At 43.1% G+C, this 27,263-nt stretch overlaps 1 protein-coding gene across 8 annotated transcripts in view; it reads right to left on the bottom strand.

Moving 5' to 3' along the window:
• The window catches only part of KIF3B (kinesin family member 3B), a 38,091-nt gene extending 10,970 nt beyond the window's left edge, over window positions 1-27,121 (bottom strand). The window contains exons 1-8 of one of the 8 annotated variants that reach the window (XM_043883797.1): window positions 26,997-27,075; window positions 25,655-25,764; window positions 21,740-21,891; window positions 17,261-17,438; window positions 5,106-6,562; window positions 1,604-1,705; window positions 1,269-1,391; window positions 1,044-1,162 (exon numbers count right to left, since the gene is read on the bottom strand). In XM_043883797.1, coding sequence (XP_043739732.1) covers window positions 1,044-1,162; window positions 1,269-1,391; window positions 1,604-1,705; window positions 5,106-6,497 — 1,736 coding nt within the window. In that variant the 5' untranslated portion in view covers window positions 6,498-6,562; window positions 17,261-17,438; window positions 21,740-21,891; window positions 25,655-25,764; window positions 26,997-27,075. Of the gene's footprint in view, window positions 1-1,043; window positions 1,163-1,268; window positions 1,392-1,603; window positions 1,706-5,105; window positions 6,563-17,260; window positions 17,439-21,739; window positions 21,892-25,654; window positions 25,779-26,721; window positions 26,964-26,996 lie in introns of those variants that run through there. The other 7 variants (XM_043883791.1, XM_043883794.1, XM_043883793.1 and 4 more) reach the window with 7 other exon arrangements.
• Between the last annotated feature and the right edge of the window lie 142 nt (window positions 27,122-27,263).

Below are 27,263 nucleotides of genomic sequence, written 5' to 3'. Positions count from 1 at the left end.
AAAATTAGACTGTAGTTGACTTTACAGTCAAGTAAACATATATATACATATTTACATGACTTATAGGGGAGCTCCCTGGTCACCTAATGGTTAGGATTCCGGGCTTTCACTGCTGTGGCCCAGGTTCAATCCTCGGTGAGGGAACAGATTCCCCAAGCTGTGCAGGCAAAAAAAAATTGACTTGTATCTTGTATACTTTAAATAGATGAATTGTATGGTATGTGAATTATGTCTCAATAAAGATTTTCTTAAAAAAAAAACAAAAACAACACTGTGGTACATATCTAAGTATGTAGGAATGAGGTAATATGATGTAAGTTTTGCTTTAAAGTATTTTTATGAGGGTTAAGTTCTGTGCTTTCACTGAAGGGGGCAGGGGTTCAATCCCTGGTGGGGGAAATAAGATTCTGCATGCTATATGGTGCAGCCCAGCCCCCTAAAAAAACATAAACAAAAAAACCAAAAGCAAGCAAACTATGAAAGATAGAGGACAAAAGACTGTTTATCATGGCATCTTGGGCTTTCCTGGTAGCTCAGCAGTAAAGAATTCACCTGCAATGCAGGAAACTTGGGTTCGATCCCTGGGTCAGGAAGATCCCCTGGAGAAAGAAATGGCAACCCACTCCAGTATTCCTGTCTTCCTGCCTGGGAAATCCCATAAACAGAGGAGCCTGGCAGGCTATAGTCCATGGGATCACAAGAGTCAGACATGACTTAGCGATTAAACCACCACCACCGCTGGGCAATGGATATCTGGGTGTTCCTTATACCATTCAGAAAATTCTAATTAATAAAAGATTCCCTTTCATCAATAGATAATGGCTTCAGGAAGGCAGAGTGGGAGGAACTTGGAGATCATCTGGTGAAGATATGCAGTTAACAGGCGGGATGCAGAGACAGAAAATAACTTTCTTAGAAATAAACAGAAGACAGACAAGGTGGTGAGAGTTGGAGAGAAGTAGGCAGGGGCCCTGTCTTCTGATGGGTTTAACAAACAACAACGCAGCAAGTGGCTGGGGTGCCCTGGAAGGTCCAGGACTTACTTGAGTTTCAGCTCCCTGGTAAGCTCATTCTGAGTCTGCTCCAGCTCCTGTCGCTCCTTGATGTGCTCTTCTTGGAGGTCATGGATCTCTGCCTTGACTGCCTGAAGCTTAGAGAAGAGCTGGAAACAACAGGAGAGGCGGCTGAGCGGGCGGCCCTCTAGACAACAGAGTTCACTCTCTGTCCCACGCCTCACGGAGCCTCTGCCTGACTCACTCCTTTCCTACCTTTTTGAGTTTCTTGGTCTTGATGTCCACCTCTTGCTGCAATGAGCTGTACGTCTCCTTCAGTTCCAAGGTCTCCTCGTCTCGGCTTTCCATCTGCTGCTGGATTTCTCTCTCTCGACGTTTCTGAGCAATGTCACAAAATTGATCAGTGTGCCTACAGACAATGTCTATTCAAGAATATGGGGCTGGGTGCGCTAGATGAGTTTCCCACCAAGAAGGGGCTGACACATGTCCTTTCCATCACCTTTGAAGAGTCTAATAGAAAAGATATTTGCTCTGTAGCATTAACGCACCCCACCCTACTCCATTCTCTCCAAAAAGGAATGACAAGTTACCTGTTCTGCAATTTCTTGCCGTTTCTGCTCCAGGATTTTCTGCTGTTCATTTGTATGATCTACTATATTTTTTCCTCCAACGAGCAGCTTACTCTCCATGGCCTTTATGAGAAAAGACAGAATCCATGTCGTGACTGGTCTCGCTCAGAACATAGCTCCTCACAGGGAAGCCTATGAAAGACAAAGAGCTCCGGACCGAGCCAAAGCAGGTAAATTCTTGGGGAAAATATACTGTGCTCAGCTGGGCCTTTCCCATCACTGGGGTGGAGCTTTGGCGGCTTCACTAGGGCTTTATAATGGAAATACTGAAGACAGCTTCCCTAGACATACGTGAATTTCAGCTTTATTTTTTAAAGAAAATTTTTGGTTTGTTTGTATGAAGTACTGACCCCAGTTAGAACCTATTAAGCACCTCCTACATTCTAGGAACTGGGGATGCCACTATGAATATGAGTCAAAAGCTGAGAGTCCATGGAGGGCCACAAGTAAGCAAGTTCTTATCAGATGGAGTCAGATCTTAGCATGAGGAAAAGACAAAGTAATACAGGGAGAGGCACAGGGGAAGGGGGGATTCAGCCTTTTCCCAAAGGCAGTCAGGGAAAAAGCTTCCTGTCTCAAGGGACAGCTACAAGAGTGCTAAAATAAAAATAGGAAACAGCTAAGAAAAAAAAGTTGTTTTCAGAGGGTAGGGTAGAGTGGTGATACATGAAGTTGGCAAAGCAATCAGGGGGTAGTTCAAAAACCTCCAAGCCTTGTTAAAGGAGACTAAGCTTGACCCTGAGAACTGCAGGAACCACTGACGTGTCCTTTGAGCATTAGGATACATAACCAGATCTGTGTTTTAGAAATAAAACTCCCCTGCAACAGGAAGAATAACTGGAAAAGGGCAGGCTGGGTGGAGTGAGAGCAGACAGGAGGCTGTTTTAAGGTTCCAGGCCTCGGCTGGGGCAGGAGAGGTTGGGAGAGCAAAGTGGATGGGTCCAAGAGAGGCAGGATTCAGAGACTGAGGGAGAGCGAGTGGCAGCTGGCAATGACAACTCCTAGGAGTCTGGCTAGACTGAGGAAAGGCAGGCCGAAGCAGGCTCTGCATGGCCCTGGGCATCTCCGTGGAAATATCCAGCAGGCAGAGGCTATCAGCTGGGATGTTAGGAGACAGCTCTGGGCTAACCACACAGACTGAAAACCTTCAGCATTTAGATGAGGGCTGAAGCCAGGGGAATGATTTGCACCTGAGAAGCATGGACTCTGAAAACTCCGCAACCTTGCTTTAAAGAAACTTCTATCCCGGCTGTCATGTTTCAACCCCTGAGATGTTCCTCTTCTTTCAAAACGAAAAGACTGGACTGATTACTAATCACCACCCCCAACACACTCCCTTCCAGCTCTAAAATTCTTTTGTCCTAGGACTGTATATCATTCAGGGACTGAGAAAGACAGATGTCATGTCATTCTCCCATAAATAAAACATGTAAGAGGTCCAGTGAGCTTGAGGTGATGCTGAGTCTGGCCATACTCGGCTTCTGAGAGTTGCCCAACTACCCCAGGTTGTTTAGAGTCTAGGTGCTCCTGGGCTTGAATAAAAGCTGTGATCTTTAAAAATACCACATGCAGATCAAACACAAGCATACCCAGTTACACAGTGCAGGAGTCAGGAAGGGTCAAGTGACTTAACAGAACCCCACAGTAAGCCCCTCCCCAGAACAGTTACTTCCTAATTGTGTTGTATGTGACTCCATTTTCACATCAGGTCTTGAGAGTCCTACAAAGGGTCCCTACCTCTGAAATCAAACAGGACCCAGGTCTCTGAAAGGGCTACTACGATGCCACAGATAAAGTACAGCTTCACGTGGTGGGGGGAGGGGAGGCAGGAAAGAGATCATTTTGTCATTTTTTTAAAAATTAATGAACACAGACACATTTTAGAGTAGAAATCAAAGTTTGCACAAACACAACAAGACAGAACCCAACGCTTCAAAGAAATTCTGGCGTGTTGTCAAGCAGTGGTCATCCTCAGTTTTCCACAGCCAGCGCTGTGCTCTCCTCTGCCAGGAAAGCCCTTTGGCGGCCCAGAGTCCAGGCACCCGAGGGAATTGGTGCCAGAAAGAACAGGCAACACACTGGCACCTCCACACTCTAGAATTCTACTCAGCCACTGGCACACAGGGCCTGACTGCAAGGGAGCACCCAGGGGTGATTTTGCTTAATCAGGCACCCTGCATATGAAAACCACAAGCAGACACCATTGTTTACCTACCAGACAGACAAAAATTCAAGTCTGCTAATCACAAGTGTTGGTAAGGATGGGGAACAACCAGGACTCACACCCCCCTGGTAGAAGCATCCACACACATGACCGTGTGAGAAAGCTACGTGTTGTTGTCTGGTGAAGTTGAAGCTATACATACCCTAAGACCTGATGATGTCAAGCAAGAAACTTTCACTCACACAAGTTCTCCTCGAGTCAAGGACAAGGAATTCAGGGCAAGAAAACTAAAACAACCCACACTATCAAGAGAATGGCATGCCATGGAAATCTCAGGGCAGTAAGAATAAATCACAGTTCCAGGCATCAAAATGGATAAATTTCATTAACATAACATTTAGCAAATAAAAGTAGATCACACCAGTGGGACTCAATTGATACGAAAGTTAAAAATTATGTGAAACTAAAAAGATCTTTGGGGGGCTCCGTAGCTCAGGGGTTAGAGCACTGGTCTCATAAAAAGATCTTTGGGGGCTTCCCAGGTGGTTTAGTGAGTAAAGAATCTGCCTGCAATTCAGGAGATGCAGGAGATCCGGGTTCAATCCCTGGGCCAGGAAGATCCCCTGGAGGAAGGCACAGCAACCCACTCCAGTATTCCTGCCTGAAGAATCCCATGGACAGAGGAGCCGGTGGGCTACAGTCCATAGGGTCACACAGAGTCAGACATGACTGAAGCGACTGAGCATGCACAAAATTATCTCTCATGTAGAGATATATATACACATTTGGGTAAACTATAAAGAAAAGCAAAGAAAGAATAAACACCAAATCCAAGGTGACGGTTACCTCTGGGGAGGGAGGGGCACAAAGAGCTTGTAAAGATACAGATGCTATTCTGTTTCTTATACTGGGGGAGGGAGGCGGGTACATGGATATTATTGTCAAAGATTCTCCAGGCAAGAATACTGGAATGGGTTGCCATGCCCTCCTCCAGGGGATCTTCCCAACCCAAGGACTGAACCCAGGTCTCCTGCATTGCAGGTGGATTCTTTACCGTCTGAGCCACCAGGTAAACCCATGAATACTGGAGTAGGTAGCCTATCCCTTCTCCAGGGGATCTTCTTGACCCAGGAATCAAACCGGGATCTCCTATATTGCAGGTAGATTCTTTACCAGCTGAGCTACTAACTAGGGAAGCCCCTGGGCACTGAATATCAACATCATTCCTCATATCATTTTTTTTGATAAAACAAAAAAATTAGAAAGAAAAAAGAAGGGGCCTAAGGCAGGGTACAGTACCTTGATTTTGGCCCCGAGCACCTCAGCAGCATCCTTCTCCCGCCGCAGATCCTCCATCTTTTTCTCCTTCTCCTTCAGCAGCCTCTTCTTTTCTTCTGCAACCAAGCTGTGGTCCTCAACAATGGCCCGCTTCTCGATCTCCAGTTTCTCTTGCTGTTCCCGCCAATAATCATCCTTGTCATCCCCTTCCTCCTCCCCATCTTCTCCCTCCTCCTCCTCCTCTTCCCCACCCCCAACCCCCCTCCGCTTCTCTCGCCTCTTCCTTCTGCCAATGGACCGTTTCTCTAACTGGGCCTTGAGCCGAGCAATCTCTTCCTGGAATTCTCGAAGAAGGGCGTCCTTAGGGTCCTCGTTGACCCTTGGCTTGTTCTTAATGTTTTTGGCACGGTTGGCATATCTTAGAGTGGTTAGGGTCTCTTCTACATTGTAAGAGGCAGGCCCCACATTGGCCACCATCACAGTTTTAGCATTACCACCAAGAGAATCCTGGAGGAGCCTGGTAAGCTTGGAGTCCCGATATGGAATATGAGTGCTTTTTCCATCCACCAGGGCAGAAATGACATTACCCAAGGCCGAAAGGGACAGGTTGATCTTGGTTGCTTCCTTCAGTCTTTCCCCTTGCGCACCGGTCTTGGCCTGCCGTTCACTGCCAGCAAGATCTACAAGGTTCAGTTTCCCTACCCGGATGTGGTTTTCACCGTCGAGGCCCACCTCACTGCATTCGATGGTAATGACAAAAATTGCATGTGAACGGGAACTGTGCTCATTCATGTTGGTGGCCCCAACAGAACGGTTCTGGTTCCCCACGTTCATCACATGCTCTATTTCCTTCACGCTCTTGGTAACGAAGGAAGACAGGTCTTTCACGTACACCCCAGTGTCAGGCCTCTCCTTGAGCTCGAGCCTTTTGGTCTGATCCTTGGAGAGCAGGTCTCGGATCTCCTCCTGGTAGATCTCCAAGTAAGAAGCCCTGACCAAGTACTGTTGATTCTGGGATCGAGAGATATGGGTGAAGATGTGATCAAACGAGTTAGGGATGACCCCTCTTTTTTCAGGGTCACCCCGGACTCCTTCCATTGTGTAGGTTTTCCCAGTCCCTGTCTGTCCATAGGCAAAAATTGTCCCATTGAAACCCTGAAGGACAGAGTCCACCAGCGGTCGGAAGGTCTCATCATAGAGTTCAAACTGTTTGGCGTTCCAGTCGTAGACAGCATCAAAAGTAAAGGTCTTGGGCATTTCATGGGCCACTCCCTTGGGGTTCTTGACAGACACCTGCCCTAGCTTCACGTCCACATCCACCACCTTGTCGTATGAAGCAGCCTTTTCCTTGCCATTCATGGGCCGACAGCGAACCACCACCCGGACTGATTCTGAGCTTTTCAGCTTTGACATGATGACCTCTGACCAGGTCACTCTTAAGGGCTATGAATCCAAAAATATCTCAGGATGCTAGGGTCCTAGGGGGAGGGGAAAAAAAAAAGTAAGCAGACAGTACAGTTGTCACTGGGGGCTGATTACACACCCAGGTCACCTCCATCTAGCCAACCATCTGACAGCCATACTTAATAACTACTACAAATGGCTACTTCCTCATGGGATCTTAACCAGTTGCAGAGGGAAAAATAAAAACACTACCCTACCAACAGTGTTAACTAGCCTGTCTACTCTTCAGTGTATATTTTATCCTATACTACAGGTTGAGGTGGCTGGAAGCTTTATAAAAGCCCAAGTAACCTTATATACTGTGGAACTACCATAAGCTCTGCATAGAGCCATTTGGAGCTATCTATCTAAATTTAAAATGCAAAGCCCCTTTGATCTAGCAGTTGTATTTCTAAGAATTTATTCTTCAGATAGAAGGGTATCTGTTGTGGCATCATCTGTGGTAGCAATAGATTGTGGACAACCCCAATCCCCATCAAGAGGGGGCTGATGAAATAAATTTAATATATACAGTGGAATCCTGTGCAGTTGCTAAAAAAAAGTGTGCTAATCTAAACATAATCCTAAACCAAGATATGCTGTTAAGTGAAAACACCTGGACAAGGAACAGTATCTATAGCACAGTTTACATATGCATGCTACAATATTAGAAGCATACATATAAAAGTGGTAACAGTGGCAACCTCGGGAGGGGAGCTAGGGGCCCAGAGAACACTCAGAGGTCTAGAAAAAGGAAAAAAACTTTTCCCTATACACTCATTAGTACTGTTTGAATTTCCTATCTTGTACTGATAATACTTTTCCATTCTAAAATCAACTATGGCTCATGCAAAATGTGTTCAAATAAACAAGGATGTGGGGTAATGCATTACAAAGAAAGCACTTATCCAGTCAATAAATTTTTAAAAATTTGAGTGCAAATAAGAAAATAGATGTTAAGAAATTTTTAAGTAAAAACAAAAAAGAACTTCATTTGGTGCTAAAAACTCATGGAGCAGAAGAAAGGATGTTTAAATGGGTTCTTTGGGAAGGGGTAGGGAGCAAGCAAATTAGAGCAGAGAGATACATATGATGACGTTAAACTCCCCAAAACCTCAAACCAGGGGTTTTTAAAAAAACAGATAATTCTGACTTCCCTGGTGGCACAATGGATAAGAATCTGCCTGCCAATGCAGGGGAACGGGTTTGATCTCTGGTCTGGGAAGATTCCACAGGCCACAGAGCAACGAAGCCCATATGCCACAACTACTGAGCCCACGCTCTAGGGCCTGCAAGCCGCAACTGCTGAGCCCTATGAGCTGCAACTACCGAAGCCCATGAGCCTAGAGCCTGTGCTCCACAACGAGAGATGCTGCCACCACGAGAAGTCTGTGCTCGCGGCAACAAAGACCCAGCCAGCCAAAAATAAGTAAACAGACAAATAAAATTATTTTTAAAATAAAAATTATTTTAAAGTATATACATTTTTAAAATTAAAAATAAACAGGTAATTCACATGATTCTTGATTCAAAAGGTCCTTTGCTGACAGGTCCCTCTCCCTTACCTGTTCTCCAGCCAACTACTTCCCTGCTTACAAGGCAAGTATTATTAGATTTTTAATCTTCCTGAATAAGTTTATGCATAGCAAGCTCATATGTATTAATGCACACTTATCCTCTCTTTTTTTACACAAGTATAGTATGTAATACACAATATGCAGTGTCCTGCAGCTTGCTTTTACTTAACAACCTATCTTGGAGTTTGTTCCCCTCAGTAAATGCAGAGCTGCCCTATTCTTTATGACAGCAGTAAAACATCCCTCTGTATGGAGGCATTGTAATTTATTTAACCACTACCCTAGCACTTAAGCTGTTTCTGATATTTTACTATGAAAAACCTAGGACCACATCCTTTCATGTATGGGAAAAAAAAATCTATATATGCATGGATATATGCATTTGTAATTTTGATAGATACTTAGAACACGAATTACAGTATTCATTGAGTTGTGAGACTGACCTATACCTTGCCAACAAAAGGCAGAAAAATGTATAGCCGTGATGAGTCATTCTAGGCATATATGCTGCCAATTAATAAACACAGAGTTGTTATGTTCCTTCATTGATCTTTCATAAAAAACTGTTCTGTCGGTAAGTAAGCACATGGAAGCATGAGAAGCTACTTTTCATAATTCTTCTAATTGTTATACGTAATAAAATAATGTTCTCTAAGAATGAATAACCACAAGACCTCTTAGCCTCCCTGCATCAGTGTTTTTGTAAGATCTGTACAACAGGGATAATTCTCCTTCATTCTGGATGATTGTCAGACTAACAGTTACTTATAAACGTGGAAATACTTTGTGAACTAAAATAAAGTCAGATTAAAATTAACTAATATAGGGACTTCCCTGGCAGTCCAGAGGTTAAGACTCAGCACTTCCACTGCAGAAAGTACAGGTTCAACCCTCGGTGGGGGTACTTTTGCTCACATGCGACAGCATGGCCAAAAAAGAAAAAAAAGTTAAAACAACTGCATCCAAAACCTTTGTCAAAGGGTCATTCTGAAGATTACTGGTGGTGATGGTGGTGGTTTAGTCATTAAGTTGTGTCCGACTCTGGTGACCCCATGGAGCCCACCAGGCTCTTCTGTCCATGAGATTTTCCAGGCAAGAAAACTGGAGTGGGTTGCCATTTCCTTCTTCCAGGGATCCTCCCGACCCAGGGATTGAACCCGTGTCTAGAGCATTGCAGGCAGTCTCCAACACTGCAGGTGGATCCCTTATTGCTGAGCCACCAGGGAAGCCTAATTTTATGCATTAAATATCACTAGACTAATAGTTTCTCTTGTTCAATTTGTAGTCATCATCCTTAAAAAAAAATCAGTTCAAATTGAGATCCAAATACCTAATCAGTGTTCAACTGTGGTGGTTTGTGGTTTAGTTGCTAAGTTGTGTCCAACTCTTACGACCCCATGGACAGTAGCCTGCCACGCTCCTCTGTCCATGGGATTCTCCAGGCAAGAATACTGCAGTGGGTTGCAATTTCCTTCTCCAGGGAATGTTCAATTAAAAGTAAATATCAAGTCATTTAAAGAAAACTATGTAAAAGGCAGCCCTTCATTACCTTCTAGAAGCTACTAGAATTTTGCCGGATACTTAGAATCAGATATCAGAATGGCCAGGTTACTGTGTCTCCTTTTCTTGTCTAGGGGAATGGCCCCCAAGCTACAGCTATGGCTGATCCCTTGCCTGACTCTCCCTCCACTTCAACAGAGGCCTGCCAAAAGCTCTCTGGGTGCCAAGCCCGAAGCCCAGGCCCCAGAGCTTCCTTTGGGGAGGCCTCTGCTGTAGTACATGGGATGGTTAGACAAGACCTGAGACTCCAAGGAATAAGAAACAGAAGAGGTGGATGGGGAACAGGTCACTGGAGAGAATCGATTCTTCTGCATTTCATACCCGGGGAGAGGTTTCACCTATGAAAGCAATGTGACCCCAAGCCTCTCTAATAAAACTAAAAAGCCTGCAGCAGGCTTTCAAGCAGATCTTGATGTTCAGCTGCTTCTGTTACAGCCCTGTATATTTTTGAGTTCTCCAAAACAATAAAAACAAAGGGATGATAATGACCCACAGTAACCTTGAAAAGCTTTTAAAAAGAAGGAATTCCCAAAGTCTGAGTCCACTTAATTAAATCTCCTTGACTTGGAACACAGAACATCATTTCTTTTCTGAACTCACTGAGCTTGGCTGAACTAGTCATGTATTACTGACATATTACTTCAGGAAGATGGACTAATTTAATTTCCTGCCACCAGAGCTTAAAATCTTGCTGTGGGTCCTCCTCAAAGGAGAGGGTTTTCTTGGAAGGATGCCCTGATAGTCTTTATTACCTTCCTCCTCCTTCTTCTGGTCTGTCTAATTACAGTGATAAATCTTTAAAGGAACTCACAGCATTGCCAGGAAAGGAGAAACCACAGGTCAGCAGCTGAGCATCTTTATCCCGAACACCTCTTCTACTTGAACTTGTCATCCCATTGTTAACAACCACCATTAGAATGGCTACTACATGTGAAAGATTGAGTCTTTGTCCAACTTCATCTCTTTTGTCTGCTGAGGAAATCAGCACATTTCTCAGGGCAACCACTCTCTTCTAGAATCTTTCTTGTTTGGATTCACCCATTCTCACCTGTGCTGTCAAGGAGTCCACAATAAATTCTAGAACTAGGTGTGGATTTGGATTATCAGTAACCAGTGGCTTCCTATAGAGATTCTAGAACAGAGGTCACAAACTGGTCACATTCTACCTGAAGCCATTTTTATTTGGCCCAACCGTTGTTTAAAAAAACAAAACAAAACAAACCCCCCAGCAATTCTACCTCTATATCTGTATATGCCCTGGTGAAAAACCTTTGCACATATGTACAAGGAAACATGGAAAAGGATGCTTCCTGCAGCACTGCTAAAATAGTAGAAAACTGGAAACAACCTAATCATCCATTTATAGAGGAACTGAAAAATAAAAGATGGTACATTCATGCTACAGATAGGCTACTATTCAGTATTTAAAAGGAATAAATTGCAGCAACAGTCAGCAAATGACAGTCCACAGGCCAAATCCAGCCCACAGCCAGTTTTTGTAAATAAAGTTTTATTGGAACACAGTCATATCCCTTTCCTTACATATTATCTATTGCTGCATTAGCTATAAAATAGCAGAGCTGAGTAGCTGTAGCAGAGACAGTGTGGCCCACGAAACCTAAAAATCCTGATCTTTCATAGAAAAAGTCTGTCAATCCTGAATTAGTTACATATATTTACATTAATAAATAAACAGGTTGAGACTTTCCTCATGGTGCAGTAACTAAAACTCTGTGCTCCCAACACTGGGGGCCCAGGTTTGACCCGTAGTCAGTAAACTATATCCCACATGTTGTAACTATAAAGATCTCACATGCCAACTAAGACCTGGCGCAGCCAAATAAATTTTTTTTAAAAAAAAAGAAAGAAAGAAAACAAACAGGTTGAGTGAAAAAGCAAGCTGAGAATGATAATTATGACTGAAAAATTAGAAAGCAATATGGTGTTCATGGATTTGCATTTATGTATATGTAAATATTCCCAAAAATGGAATAGAAAGATATACAGTAATTTATGATAATGCCTGCTAAAACTGGACAGAGTGAAATGTAGAGAATGGAACAAGAAATGTGAAGAATTTTTCAACTTTATCTGTAATACTTTATCATTTCTCTTAAAAACAAATAGAAACAGGTTATGAGGCTTGAAGCAAATAAGAGAAAACATTAACAACTGTCAATTCTGCTTCCTATATTATTCTCTGAATGTTAAAGATTTCTGTAAAAAAAAAAACAAAATAAAACTAAAACAAACAAAAAACCAACAGCAATTTCACATTAAAACAGACAGGTTTTCTGCTTCTCTGGAAGAATGGGAATATCCTGACAGCCCCTGGCCCAGGCCCCAGGGGAAATGAAAGGCAATGGGAACTGAATTACAGCTCAGCCACCCGATGATGGGCCCAGCCACCCAATCCTCCCCAACCCACACTTCCTACTGTCTCACACCTAGCATGCTTTGCTCATTTACACTTCCTGCCTGGCTCCTGTAGGCATCTCTGTCTATGACCAAATTTATGTATGCACGCTCAGTCATGTCCGGCTCTTTGTGACCCAGTAGACTGTAGCCCGCCAGGCTCTTCTGTCCATGGAGTTTTCCAGGCAAGAATACTGGAGCAGGTTGCAATTTCCTACTTCAGGGCGATTTCCTGACCCAAGAATCAAACCCGTGTCTTTTGTATTTCCTGTGTCTCCTGCAATGGTAGGTGGATTCTTTACCACTGTGACACCTGGAAAGCCCCTGTCATGCTAGTCCATCTTTTTAAATAACACTTATCAAGGCTCTGTAATGACATGGAATATGCTTAGCATAAATGAAAAAGCAGTTTACAAAATTAAATACAAGCAATCACAATTGCATAAAAATAAGACACACATCAAAACAGCAGTAGTGGTCCACTCTGTGAGATGGGACTGCATATAGGAGATTTTCGCTACTCCCTCAAGCTTTCTATATTTTCCAAATTTTCTCTAACAAGCATGTGGTATCTTTAAATGGGAAAAAAATAAAGGTCTGGCAATTCACTAGGAACAGCCCTGCAAGGAGGGGTACCCTGTGGGTACACAGTGCATACTAATACACCTTTAATGAATGCATTCCGACGCAGTGTTCTCTAAGATCAGATCAGGTAAACGCCTGCCAACTGCCTGGCCTGACCTGCCAACTGCCTGGCCTGGAGTTCAAGGACTCAGAGTGTAAAGGCAGCCCAAGCCATAGATCACAGAGGCCAGCAGAAAAGCACCGCAACACTCAGACAAGAAGATAAAAGTGACTCCCTATTAACCAGCCCAAACCAAGTCCCTGTGCAGCTTTCTCTCAGGGGAAGCAGCTGTTTCTACTCTGTATCCACCTCATCACCATCAACACGACTCTCTTTCACAACTGCTACTAATTGTTCTGAAGGATCAGGAATCCTTGTTTGCCAACCCCTGAACCAACATCAAGAGAGCAAGCTCAACTCTGAGTCTCTGGTTCCCATGACGGCCAGTTATCAAAATGGGAATTACACAATTTTCAAAACAAGATTATTCATCTCCAATTTAAAAAATAATATCCCTCTCTGGAGAACTTTTAAAAGGACATGGAATCTGTGTTGGGAGAATAGTTCTTTATCTGCCTCTATGTACATAAAGTATATCTGGAGGAATATGCAAGAGCTAGATAACAACACTGGTTGCCTGTAGGGAGAAGAGCTGGGTAGCTGAAGGCCAAGAGCCAAAGGGAGGCTTTACAGTGTATATCCTTTTATACCTCTTGAATCATGTAAATATATTACCCAGTCTTAAAATCAAATTAGAGGAGAAAAAAAGATGGAAAATTTTTATGAAATTAACTAAACTATATCCAGATGTTATAACTCATTTTCCCCTTTTCATCTATCCACTTTCACTGACCACCACGAATATAACATAACAGAATGTTTTAACTGATGAACAAGGGCCCTAGGAGTAAAGCTACTTGTTCTCACTTCATGGGGAAGCGTCAGAAAAGCGCTTCTATGAGGTCTACAGCCATGGAGTCTTTAATGTTCTAACGTCAATGCTACATGTCGTGTAGCCTCAGCCATAAAAGGCATTCAGAACAAAGATGTCAAAATAACAGACTAATAACATATATTCTGTTATTACAGGCACAGTTTATAAACATAAGGGAATCTTTTTCTGTAAGTCAAAGAGTTGAGAGCTCTGTCTAAACACTTTCAAACTATCTCTTACAGTACATATAAGAGCCACTGCATTTCAAACTGGCACAAATTATTTAAGGGCATTTGAGCAATCAATATAAAAAAACTGAAGGGATTTTCATGACAGTCCAATGGTTAAGATCTCACACATCCACTGCAGGGGGCATGGATTCAAACCCTGGTTGGGGAACTAAGATCCTGCATGTCGCACAGTACAGCCAAAAAAAAAAAAAAATATATATATATATATAAACATTGAAATGCAATACGTATGCAAGATGTACATACACCTTTATGTTTATCTCAGTCGCATCTCTGACCACTTAAACAGTCATTGATAAGGAACTGGTTAGATTATGACATATCTCTACAATGGGAAATTATGCAATCATTAAGAATGGTAATAAACCTCTAGGTATCTACACAAGGAAAGATGTTCATCACATCTTGTTGAGAGAAAAAAAGCAGGCTACCAAACAGGACAGTTACTATGACGCAATTTATGTCTACATGTGTATATGCACAAGTGCAGAGACAGATGTGAAGGAAACTGCAAAGACAAGACACACTATTCAAGCGTGAACTTGAATATTCAGCAGGTCAGGGTTTGAAATTCTGCTCTGCCACTTAGCTATAAAATATTGAGAAAGTTACATTGTCATAATTTCTTCTATAAAATGGGATTAATAACAACACCTACCATAAAGAACTGTTAGAAGGATTAAGTAAGCTAATAAATGTTAAATGCTCAGTCTAGTCCAAGATGCATAATAAACCCTCAAGAAAGGCAAGTAATATTGATCTCCGGGGGTGAGCTTGCAAATTACTGTTTTTGCTTTCTTTGGCCTTTGTGATAAGTATGTGTATTTTGTTTCTTACAATCAAGCAGGGAGATGGCAATAAAAATATTTTTTCTTTGGGGGAAAAAGGTCTAGCACCTTGGTTTCAGCTTACGTGTCTTAAGATGACAGACTACTTATCTGGAAAGAAACCTAGAAAGGTCACAGACAAGAAACATGAACACATAAAAGCCTGCCCTGAATTCAAATTGCCGCCATGAGCTCCGTCATTTGATGACCCCAACAGGCAGACAAAGAAAGCACTTATCTAGCGGGGAAAAGTGGAGAAGGCAATGGCACCCCACTCCAGTACTCTTGCCTGGAAAATCCCATGGATGGAGAAGCCTGGTAGGCTGCGGTCCATGGGGTCGCTAAGAGTCGGACACGACTGAGTGACTTCACTTTCAGTTTTCACTTTCACACATTGGAGAAGGAAATGGCAACCCACTCCAGTGTTCTTGCCTGGAGAATCCCAGGGACGGGGGAGCCTGGTGGGCTGCCGTCTATGGGATCACACAGAGTTGGATACGACTGAAGTGACTTAGCAGCAGCAGCAGCAGTGGGGAAAAGAGGCAAAGAAACCGAAGCATTCATAAAGTACATTCATAAAAAATATATTCAAGTCTAGGGGACACTAATTCAGAATCAATGTGGGTCTGGGGCTACCTTGTATTCAATAGTCATGACTCATAGTACATTAAGTGCTTAATGTATATACCTCTTCTAATCCTCAAAATCACCTTTTGAGGAATAGGTATTAACCTCATTTCAAAAACAAGGATGGGCGGCTCAGACAAATTTATTGGCTCAAGGTCACAGCAGTTAAACGGTACAGTCAGGATTCAAAACCAGGTTTGTCTTATTGAAAAACTCTAAACTTACTACACATATACACATGCATATACATGTGTATCAATATATGCAGAGATTAAAATGATTCAAGTTGTATATACAGTGAACAAATAAATCTTCCTCCTACCCCTGGGGAGATACTTGAAGCATATACAAACATTAATATATTCATGCTTAATATATCTTAACTAATATAAAATTGCTTCCCTACTTTTAAAATTGAGGTGTAAGTAAGTATATATCATCATTCTCTACCTTACTTTATAGATCTTGGAGAAACCTCCCATTCCTCCAACCCTCACCCGTGTCCCCACCTTTTAAGTAGCTGCTTAGGTACCACAGTACAGTTGCCTGATAACGTATTTGATTAGTCCCCCACTGAGGGAAACTCCAACAGTTTTGGTCTTTGCAAAAGTTTTTGGTCAGTGCAAACAATGCTGCAGTGAATGTCCTGAACACTGGGCTTCCCAGGTGGCTCAGTGGTAAAGAATCTGCCTGCCAATGAAGGAGATGCGAGAGATGAGGGTTTGATCCCTGGGTCTAGAAGATCCCCTGAAGGAGGAAAAGAATACTCCAGTATTCTTGACTGGAAAACTCGATGGACAGAGGAGCCTGGTGGGCTACAGTCCATAGTGTCACAAAGAGTCAGACATGACTAAGCATAGACCATGAATGAATATACCTTTAACTATATGTGGGGGTTCTTAGTAGAAGCTCCTGCTAGCGGTTTAAAGGCTATGCATGTCCTTTTGACAGAGGGCATGGTCTTACCCACTCCCCTGGCTATACCATTTATCCTCCCACCCACAGGGCACCCACCGTTCACATGACCCCGACATTCAGGGCTAATGCTCTGAACTACCACTAAGCTATGAAGCTGGAAGAGCCTGCCTGCCAGGAACTTCTTGTTCCATGTACTGACCCAGCAAAGAAATAGTCTCTCTGCTTAAAATTTATACTGTGGTGTCAGAAACTTAATCAACCAAATACAACATTTGGTCCTTGAGTAGGACCCTTTTCTGGATCTTGATTTGAACAAGCTGATTATTAAAAATATATGAGACCATCAAGAAACTTCAAACCCTGATCAGATGACGTTAAGGAACTAATGTTACTTTTTAGGTGTAAAAACAGTATTTTCTAAAGAAGGTTCTTACTCTTAAGAGATACACACAAAAGCATTTTCAGATAAAAGTAACATGCTGTCTGGAACCAAAATAATCAGGGGTGAGGTCAGTGGGGTGGAAAAAAGGTCACAGGTGAACCAGAACTGCCATGAGCTGATAACTGCTGGAGCTGGGTAATGGGTTCATGGTTCATTATACTATTCTATTTTTATGTATGCTTGAGAGTTTCCAAAATGGAAAAAAAAACAGATTGCCTTCTGACCAATGGCACTTTTTTTTTAACTTTTAAGAAAATTTCAACTGTGGTTAAAAAACAAAACAAAACAAAAAACCCCACATATTATAAAACGTACCCTCGCAACCAGTCTTAAGTGCACAGTTGAATAATGATATCCACAGTGTTGTGCAACAGATCTCTAGAACTTTTTCTTCTTGGCAAACTGAAACTCTATACCTATCAAACAGCAACTCCCCACCTCCCTGTCTCCCCAGCCCCTGGAAACCACCATTCAACCTCATGGTTCATCCGTATTGTAGCATGTGACAAGATCTCTGTCTTTTATAAGGCTAAATAACATCCCACTGGAGTATATACCATATTTTCTTTATCCATTGATATGGCCATGGACATGCAGGCGACTTACACCTCTTGGCTATTGTCAATAATGTTGTAGTGATGATGAGTGTACACAATGACTTGTCCTTTTAATCAGACTGCCAGGCAGCCGGGCAGACAGCCACAACAAATGCTGTATTTGAACGAGGGAGGTGGCCTGGAATAACAAAAAAGAGGTTCAGACACACCAGGGATTGAAACCCAGTCCAACCATTCCCAGCTCTGGGACTCCATGCAAGTTCCCTTACCCCTCTGAGCCTATTTCCTCCTCTGCAAAATGGGACTATCATGAACGCCCAGCTCCTTGGGGTTGCGTGAGGATCACAGGACAAGCATGACGATGCCTGGTCCACAGGAGGTGTCTCTGCCCTGACCCAATTTACAGGAGTAAAAAACCTGGAGATCGGAGAGAGAAGCAACATGGCAGACTGAGATAATCAGCAGCAAAGTAAGCAGAAACCAGGGCGACCTGGCTCCAAAGTTCATAGCCTTTTTTCCACACCAGCATGTCCTAAATGTCAGTCATCTGACTTCACAGTTTTTGCCATATCCATACATTACCTGTACTATTATTGAGTTAAGGTTTTGCATTAAACCTACTTTTAACACACGTTTCTTTTTAAAAGAAACTTTCTGTCACTACTATAAATGGAAAACCAGTATCACTTGTTGTAAATGGAAGGTAACTGAAAATAAATATAAGGACACACAACAGTGTTACTAAATTCAAACTAAATAACTGTAGCTTACCTAAGGCCCCAGAACTGATCTCCCTTGGTTAGAAAGGGAACTTAGCACATGTTAAGAAAGACTGGAACCAAATACTCTTCTTGACATAGTCAGAAGAGCCAAAAGTGTTTCAGAAGGAATAACTCTCACAGTGTCACTCAACAGAATTTAGGATGTTGTATCGGAGTGTCACCTGAAATCTTCCCCAGTCCCACCTGGTTTAACCCCTAGAATCTAATCCCATCTAAATCCTCAAAATCAGAGTCCCATTATCAACATCTCTGGTGATTCTGGTGTGTACATTAACGTTAGAGAGGCTGCCTACATACACTACCTTTATAGTATACAGTTTCCAAAGTTGATCAAACAGAATATTCCATAAATCACAGGATGTTTCAGTAATATAATGAATTGGCTACATTTTAAAAATTCCTCTCCAAAAGTCAATCAAAAATATCACGGTTCACTGCCTCATTCCATAAAGACATGTTTGCTCTCACTGCTCGTCCACTGCACAAAACTGATAACGTACATACAGTATTTCTGGTTAATGTCACCAGCCAATAGTCTGTTCAGAGAATGAAGGGTTTAAATGTTAAAGGCTCATGTTCTGAGTCCTACTCACAAGGAATTCTGTATCAAAAAGAAAAACAGGGACTTCACTGTAGTCCAGTGGCTAAGACTCCATGCTCTCAATGCAGGGGGCCCAGGATCAATCTCTGGTCAGGAAACTAGATCCCATATGCCACAACTAAAAATTCTGCATGCTACAATGAAGGTCAAAGATCCTGTGTACTACAAGTAAGACCTGGTGCAGGCAAATAATTAAATAAAAGAAGAAAGAAAAACAGATTAAGGAGACAGCAAAGAAGGCTCACAAAAATTATTAAAAGATACCTTATGGTATGTAAATTATATCTCATGAAGCTTTTTTTTTTTTAAAGATATTTTTAGAGGGTCCTAATCAAATTTTAAGAAGGAAAAGGTACAGTTTTCCTTTTGAACTTTATAAAGTTCTAACTTTCCCTAAACTAATTTATTTAGAATTGTTCTCTTATGAGGCTGACAGAGAAGCAAAGATGCTCACCACAGCACTGTATGTGATTATTAAAAGCCAGAAACAACACCAGTGCCCATCACTAGGGAATGTTTTAGCTCGTAATTACTAAACATGAAAACACGAAAAAATGGTTATGAAACGTTAAATGAACATCTCCAAATGCAAAACTGGAAATACACTTTGAGAACAACTATCTGAAAAGACATCTGCAAGTGGACCAGTAAGCTGAAACTGAATCAGAATACCTTTTTCAAAGGTAATCCCTCCCCACTAAACTATTAATGTCTGCCTTTTCAACTTTGTTTAGACACCATCTTGTTAAAAACATTATTTAGGAGGCTGCCTTTATAATTACATTTTTTTTTTAACAAGGAAAGGATCCAGTTTAAAGAAATCACAAGGGGACTTCCCTGGTGGTCCAGTGGTTAAGATTTTGCCTTCCACTGCAAGGGGTATAGGTTCAACATGCCTCAAAGTCAAACAACCAAAACATAAAATTCAGAAACAATACTGTAACAAGTTCAATAAAAACTTTAAAAAATGATCCTCGTTAAAAAAACAAAAAAACAAACAAACTTGGACTTCCCTGGTGGTACAGTGGCTGAGAATCTGCCTGCCAATGCAGAGGACGTGGGTTCGATCCCTGGTCCAGGAAGATTCCATGTGACATGGAGCAAGTATAAGTATGGAAGCCCGTTGCCTAGAGCCTGTGCTCTGCAACGAGACACACCACCACGAGAAGCCCGAGCACCACAGCTAGAGGGGAGCCTCCACTGTCGGCAGCTAGAGAAAGCTTGTGAGCAGCAAAGAAAACCGAGCGCAACCAAAAAATTGTTTTAATTTTAAAAACATCATCAGAAACGTAAATACAAGTTTATGCAAAGATAATCTTTAAGATGTTCACTGTAGCATTACTCGTAGCATTAAGTATTGAAATCAGCCTGAACGACAATGATTAGGGAAACAGGTAAGAACTGCATATCCATGAAACAAAACACATTTAGGAGTGCATTTTCCTTTGGACAGTAAGATGATTTAACAGGAGTTATTTCTGGGTGAATCTTAAGTTAATCCCTTTAGGATTTTCCTCATTTTTCCTCAGTGGAAATTCATTATTTTTATAGTCAGGGGAAAAAAATTCTATTAAAAAAATGCTGACAATTGAAGAAATAAGCAGGGAAAAACACCATGTATTTCTTGGGCTAGAATCTGACCTGCTATTGCAGACCTTGCAAAACCAGTAACTATTTCCACCAAGAACTATCTTCTTGCGGTTATCTTAAGTAACTCAAGCTGACGTTTTATCTTACCTGGATGGAATCTTTTATGATTTACTAGCTAGACTTTTTTGCTTAGGTTATTGAAATGTGTTATAAAGTAATGATTACTGCAGTCCCCTATGCTGCTGGAGACAGTACTATGAGCTTTAGCCTCTGTTTAATTTATATCACACATGAAAGCCTCAAAGCGAGTCCTTCCAGAAACCACTGCTGAAGGGGATGTTAAGGACCCCAGGATGGGTAACAGCATATCCAGTCTCAGCTCCCAAGAATCTATTACAATTTCTATTTCACTTGGACCCACTTCCATTTATACACTGTTCAAATATGACAAAATGCAACTGCTGCAAATATCTTGCCAAAAATTATAAAAATAAAACCACACCCACTACAATTATCACTGATGCTCTCTAAGGCAAACTATGATTTAAATGAACCAGCATGCTAAAGATAGACGTGCCTGTGTGTGAAGAGCTCTCCATCTGCGATCAGTGTGACAAAGTGAGGAGACACAGTGCGTCACCAAGATTAACTGAGCCCTAAACATGAACATCCCAAGCAGCAATGCAGATGTCTGTGCTGATAAGACGAGCTGATGGTAAGGATCTCACTGCCAAGACAGAGCTCTCAAAGCCCCACCCTGGAAGGCCTGGGAGAAAGCACTGAATCAAGTCACCAAGGAAAAGTAAAAGATTAGCCAACTCAAAGCTGTCTTTCAGGCAGCGCTGGAAGAGCCTTGGAAGACGACCCCATGTCCATTTTGCCTACACAGATAGTGAGGGCCAGAGACACTGAGTTACTTGCCTTGGGTAACATAGCAAATGGCAGAACTGTGCTTATAATTCATGTCTCCACCCAGATCCCGCTGCCTTTTCACATCAGAATTTCCTGTGATGGCACAGGCTTTGATCAAGAACTCTAAGATTGCGGAGATAAGGGGATATTGAAAGGAAAATCATGAGCCCACCCAGCAGACAGGGAGAGCTGAGGCTCAACAAAGGGAATCTTTTGCAATTAGTCAGCTGGTGGCATAGGACTTTAGCCAGCTTCTCCTCACTGGTACAGATGTTATCAGCAGCATCAAGAAGCAGTTCAGGACTGAATGACTCAGAATGCAAGCTCACAGTGCCTACCTGCTTCACGTTTCAGGCCTGAGTTAGAGCTAAGAAGAGGGAGAGGTAGCCTATCTCACAAATCAGATTATCTGTCTGTTGCCTGTCAGTCAAGTAATTGACATCCAGAATTATATTCAAATACCAAGGGTTTTTCCCCTGATTTCTTCAGTCATTCTATGAAGTCACTTTTCCTTCATCAGCATTTGAAGTTAGTCACCTGGGTACAAAAGGGAAAGAAAGGCCTTTGACAAGACATCAGGGAAGTGCTGCCCACCTGAAAAACAGATGAACAAGTGAGCGGCTGGAAGAGCAGTGGACTTGGAGTCAGCAGGCCTGGGTAAGTTATTTGACTTCTCTGTGCCTCTACTTTCCTCTTCTGGAAAATGGGATTCATAACAGTACTCAGTTACCAGGCTGCTGTGAGGACTAAATGAGACAATGCGTGTAAAGTTAAGAACAGCATTTGGATCAGTAAATGTGAGCTATTCCTGTTACAGGCATACCTTGGAGATACTGCAGATTTGGCTCTGCAGTTACAGGCATACCTTGCAGATACTGCAGTTGGCTCTGTTCAACTATAATAAAGCAAATCTTGCAATAAAGCAGGTCACACAAATTTTATGGTATCCCAGACTACATAAAAGTTATGTTTATACTATACTGTCTATTAAGTGTGCAAGAGTATTATGTCTAAAGAAACAATGCAATTGTTTAATTAAAATGTAACTGTTAATTTAAAAATACTTTATTGCCAAAAAAAGATGTTAACCATCACCTGACAACGCAGGGTTGCCACAAACCTTCAAATTGTAAAAAATGCAATATCCGTGAAGCACAATAAAACGAGGAAAGCCTGTGCTTTTATTACCATTATGTTTGGTTAAATCCTAGTTTTGCGACTTATAACCAAAGAGGGCATCACCAGCTTTAATGTACCCAGGAAACACCCTGGAGGGTGGGGGTCTTGGTAAAATGCAGACTGGTTTACTATATCTAGACATAAATTCTACATTTCTAATAAGCTCTCAGGGCACAAGGGTGCCTTGATCATACAGAATAGCCTTGGACCAACAAGGATCTAGCCCTGCACCTACCAAGTATTTAGTATTATTGACCAAAATGAATGCCCTCTCAACGTTTCATCTGTAAACTAAGTAAAATACATATGCCACATATTCTCAACTCACTAAACATTAGTACACAAGAATGTGCAGAAAAGAGCATTCGAAACTGAAAACAAAGCTAGACAAGCGGAGGTGGTAGAATTATTAGTCTTACTATTCACAGTGCTGAATCTACAACATTGTGAAGTCTAAATTTACAGAGGCAGTTATTAGCATAAATGAAAAGAAGGCTCAAATTCCCTTGCTCAGAAGAGATACTCCATTCAAGGATCCTCTAGGAATTCCAGCAGAACACAACAGCTTCTCCAGGGATTCCCAAATCAAAAGCTCTGAAACTTTAGAAATGTCATTCGATGGCCAAGAAAGAACCACTTTGGCAGGGAGACTGTGGCCATTTGAGGCACTGAACTTCACAAGTGATTCCATTCTGTCTCCCAGAGTTGGCCAGCCTTCTCCCAAAAACCTTCATCAGTGAAGATCTTGAGTTAGGACAGCAATGCCAACAGCAATGAAACAGATGGGCACTGCCCTGGCACAGCCTGCACCTGCCACTCCACAAGCTGGCCAAGAGCCAGGCTTCAAGAAAAGTAGGGCTTCTGATGTCCTGGGGGAGGCTTCAAACAGACGCACCTGGGTGTCTATCCTGTAGGATCTCCTCCCCAGAGGCTCGAAGTGTGATGTTTATATCTTGTGCCTCTCCTCCAAGGGTTCACAGGGAACCAGAGCTAATTCTTCCACACAGGGCACCTTACAAAAAAAGCTGTCTTATCATTTTCAAGGCAGATGGCACCAGCAACATCTACCAAATTGCTCAGGCCCAAAACCCAGGAATCATCTATGATTCCTTGCCCTCAACCACCATCCCGCTGGTTTCACCTCGATGACACATCCCCAGTCCATCTTCTTATACCATCTCTACTGCCAACACCCTAGAAAGCCAGCACCACCTCTCACTTGGCCTCCGAATGACTGTCCAGGCTGCCATTCTTATACCTCTTAAAATTCACTGGTCACAGAGGCCAAAGTGATTTTTAGAAAAGACAAAACAGATCATGTCACTTCCTTCTTAAAGCTTTCAATGCTTTCCCATTGCTTCTGGAATAAAAAGCCACCTCCATGCTCTGGGCCTGCATGACCTGAAGCCTCACCCCCACCCATCCCCCACACACCCACGTGCTCCAGCCACTCTGAGTCTCCTTTTGGTTCCCAGAATTTACCAAGCTTATTCCCACCTCAGAGACTTTATCCCTGCTCTTCTGCCACATTTTCAAATGGCTGGGCCCTTTCTGGCCACAAATCTCAGCAAAAATGTCACCATGTTAGAGTAACCTTCTTGGACCACCCAGTTTAAGTCACAGCACCCCCGTGGAGAAGTTACTCTCCACGACACACTGTTTTACTGTTTTCAGAATACTTATTTCCATCCAAACGACCTTGTCCATTTACTGGTTTCTTTTTCTGCTGCTGCCATTAGAATGCAAGCTGCATGAGAGCAAGGACCTCACCTACCTCTCCACTGTCAGAGCTCCAGGCTAGAACTGCACCTGACACACACCAAGTGACCAGCAAGAGAATGAAACTGAGCCAGTAGGGGCAAGAGCACTGAACTTGGAGTCAGAAGGCCTGGAGGTCAGTGTGAAATGGGCCACCAACTAGCAGCCTGGCTTCTCTTACCTCAGGTCCCTCGACTGTAAAATGGGAATCTCAATCTGCACCTTCCTGTCCTAACAGGGTTACTGATTGACCAAATGAGTGAAGACATGTTTAAGCATTCTTGTAAACCATTAGGCACCATAAAGAGGGCACTGTGTTATTAACCAGCACAACAGAAGGTTCTTTCTCAGGGAGCCATAAATCAGTGGATAAAGGGCTTAGAGAGCAAGCCAAGACTTCTAGCCCAGGCACCCAACAGAAATCTAAGGACACAAGAGATGTGAATCCACACCTTTACACCAAGGAGGGGAAAACACAAGACATGAACTCACTTAAAGACATCAAATTCAATTCAAATGCTCACGATATGCAAATTAAGCTCCGAGGTCCTTTAAGAAATGTGGAGCTGGGGCTGATCTCCACATGCTCCACGTGCTTGGCAAATAGGGATTTGGTAAACATTTACTGAACTGGGAGTTGGACAACCAGACCTGGCATCCAACCATCAGTTTTCATTTTTATTTGCAACCCATTCTGACATGGGATTACAGGTTCCTGGGGCAACCCTGTAACAGTGACATTTATACCATACTGTGATAGGTACCGGAGAAGGCAATGGCAACCCCCTCCAGTATTCTTGCCTGGAGAATCCCAGGGACGGGGGAGCCTGGTGGGCTGCCGTCTATGGGGTTGCACAGAGTCGGACACGACTGAAGTGACTTAGCAGTAGCAGTAGCAGTGATAGGTACTGCTTCATGAATTCAGTGACCCTGTGAAGCTGACAAGACCTAGTATCATCAGCACATGTTTAATTTACTCATTCACTAACCATCATTAAAATATAAAGCATAATTCAGGTTATTTAGGCTATGTTAAGCCTAAATAACAATAGCTAATGTTTACCAAAACTGCCAGGCACTTCACATGTATCAGGCATACATAAATCCACACAACAGCCATGGATGGTGGATACTATTATTACCCTACTTTTCCAGATGCTGAAACTGTAGCACAAAGAGGTAAAGTAGATCACTCAGTGGCACACAACTTAGAAGCAGCAGAGCCAAGATTTGAACCCAGGCAGCCTCATTCCATGCCTTTAAACCACTAGCATGCAATCAGAATTGCACAATAGCACTAAAAGGACCCATTAGCTTACTCCTCTCATTTTAAAGAGGAGGGGTCAGGAAGACAGAGAAACCCCTTTAAACATTCCAACTCTGTTCTGAAATTCACACTTTGGATGGTATCTATTTAACTGAAGCTTTATGTAAGATCTTGTTTCCTTGTCAGTGGAAGAAAAGCCTCTAGCCACAGCAGTCAGAAGGAACGAAAGAATACCCTATGGCTTTGTAACGGCTACCACTGAGAAATCAGATATCAGGGTACGGAGAAGAAAATACAGGATTTACCTGGAAATGTGTCCAGCTCCATCACTTAATAGGTATAAAATTCTTAGGCAAGTCATTCACTTTTCTTAGCCTCAGTTTCCTCATCTTCGAAATGGAGATGACATCACCACCTACCTGGCAAAGTCTATGTGAAGATTAAATGAGATAATATACCTGAAAAGTGCTTCTTAATCATATACAGCTGACCCTCAATATTTGAGGGAAATTGGTTGCAGGAGCCCCGGTAGATACCAAAATTCATGGATGCTCAAGTTCTTTATACATAAAGGTGAAGTACATAACTTCGTTTAAAAAAAAAATGCATCCACACAGTTCAAACCTGTGTTGTTTAAAGGCCAATCACACTTGGAAATAGCTATTACTGTTTCAAGCACTTCTCAAAAGACAGAAACATAACTCTTTGTCTTCTGGAAGAGTCAACAAGACCTAAGTAAAAAAATAAAACCATAACCTCAACTATCAACAAGGACTTGACCCCAGGGCTTCCCCCACCAGGACTATTTTGCAGAAATCCACACCACCTCCCTTGCTCTTAGCAGAATGAAGTAAAACTGAGGGGGTACATCAACAAGGGAGGAACATCCATATGAGCTAGTGCACTACACACCTAAACTCTGTCTCAAAGTCAGCCCCTCCAGGAAGCCTTACCAAAACCACCCCACATGCCTCCTAACAGCTTGTTGAGCACTTACTATGTGCCAAGCTACTTGACATACCCGTCTTACTGGATTCCCACTGCAGTTCATTAACGCATTTTACAGATAAGAAAAGAAGGCTCAGAGATTAACCTGCCCAAGGCCACACCATTACTAAGTGGAGATGCAGAGTCTCAAATCCAGACACTCGGACTTCAAGTTGGGCTCTTGGCCCTTCTCCTCCCCACTGAGGGAACTTCCAGCATACACGGCTCAATATCTTAAACACTCCGAGCAGCAAGTGTTAGGACCCCACTGGGCAAACAGGTCAACTGAGGCCAAGAGGGAAAGGGACTTGCCCAAGGTCACACAGTGAGCCAGGGGCAGCGCCAAGATTCGGACCCCAAGCTTTCGCTTCCCCACCTCCCTTACCGCTTCCCCTCTCCCTCCCGCTTCTCCCCAGAGCTCGGCCTCTGACTTCCACCCCTCGCGGCCGAGTCTGGGGTCGGGCCGCATTCCCGCTTGGGGGAGAAGGGGACGAGGCCGTCCGGACTGCCTGAAGATGCCCAGGAGGCAGAGCAGAAGATGCTCCAGCTGCCGGAGCAGCAAAGCCAGTCGGTGGTGCCGCCGCGGGCCTTCAGGGGAAGATCCCATGCGGCGGGAAGATCGGCCCTGCCCAGCGGCCCTGCGGCTCCACCCCGACTCACCTGCAGCCCGAGCTGAAAGCGGGCGGCGGCGGGGGCGGCGGCGAGCCGTGGGCTCAGCCGTTGGCTCAGCCGTTCCCCGCTGCCCCGGATGGGGAGAGAACGAGGCCGCTCACTTCCTTAGCAACCGGCTCGGCGACCTACTTCCTTAGCAACCAATGTCAATTTCAATAACTTTATTGAGACACGAATGACGGTCATTGACAGTCTGACAGGCAGGGCAGGGAGGGGCCGGACCCGGCCAGATACTGGTGCTTAGTAGGTACCCAA

Source organism: Cervus elaphus, chromosome 23 (genome assembly GCF_910594005.1).
Source record: "Cervus elaphus chromosome 23, mCerEla1.1, whole genome shotgun sequence".
NCBI classification, from domain to species: domain Eukaryota; kingdom Metazoa; phylum Chordata; class Mammalia; order Artiodactyla; family Cervidae; genus Cervus; species Cervus elaphus.
The sequence above is the reverse complement of the archived record's forward strand: the minus strand, read 5'-3'. Positions and strand labels throughout refer to the sequence as shown.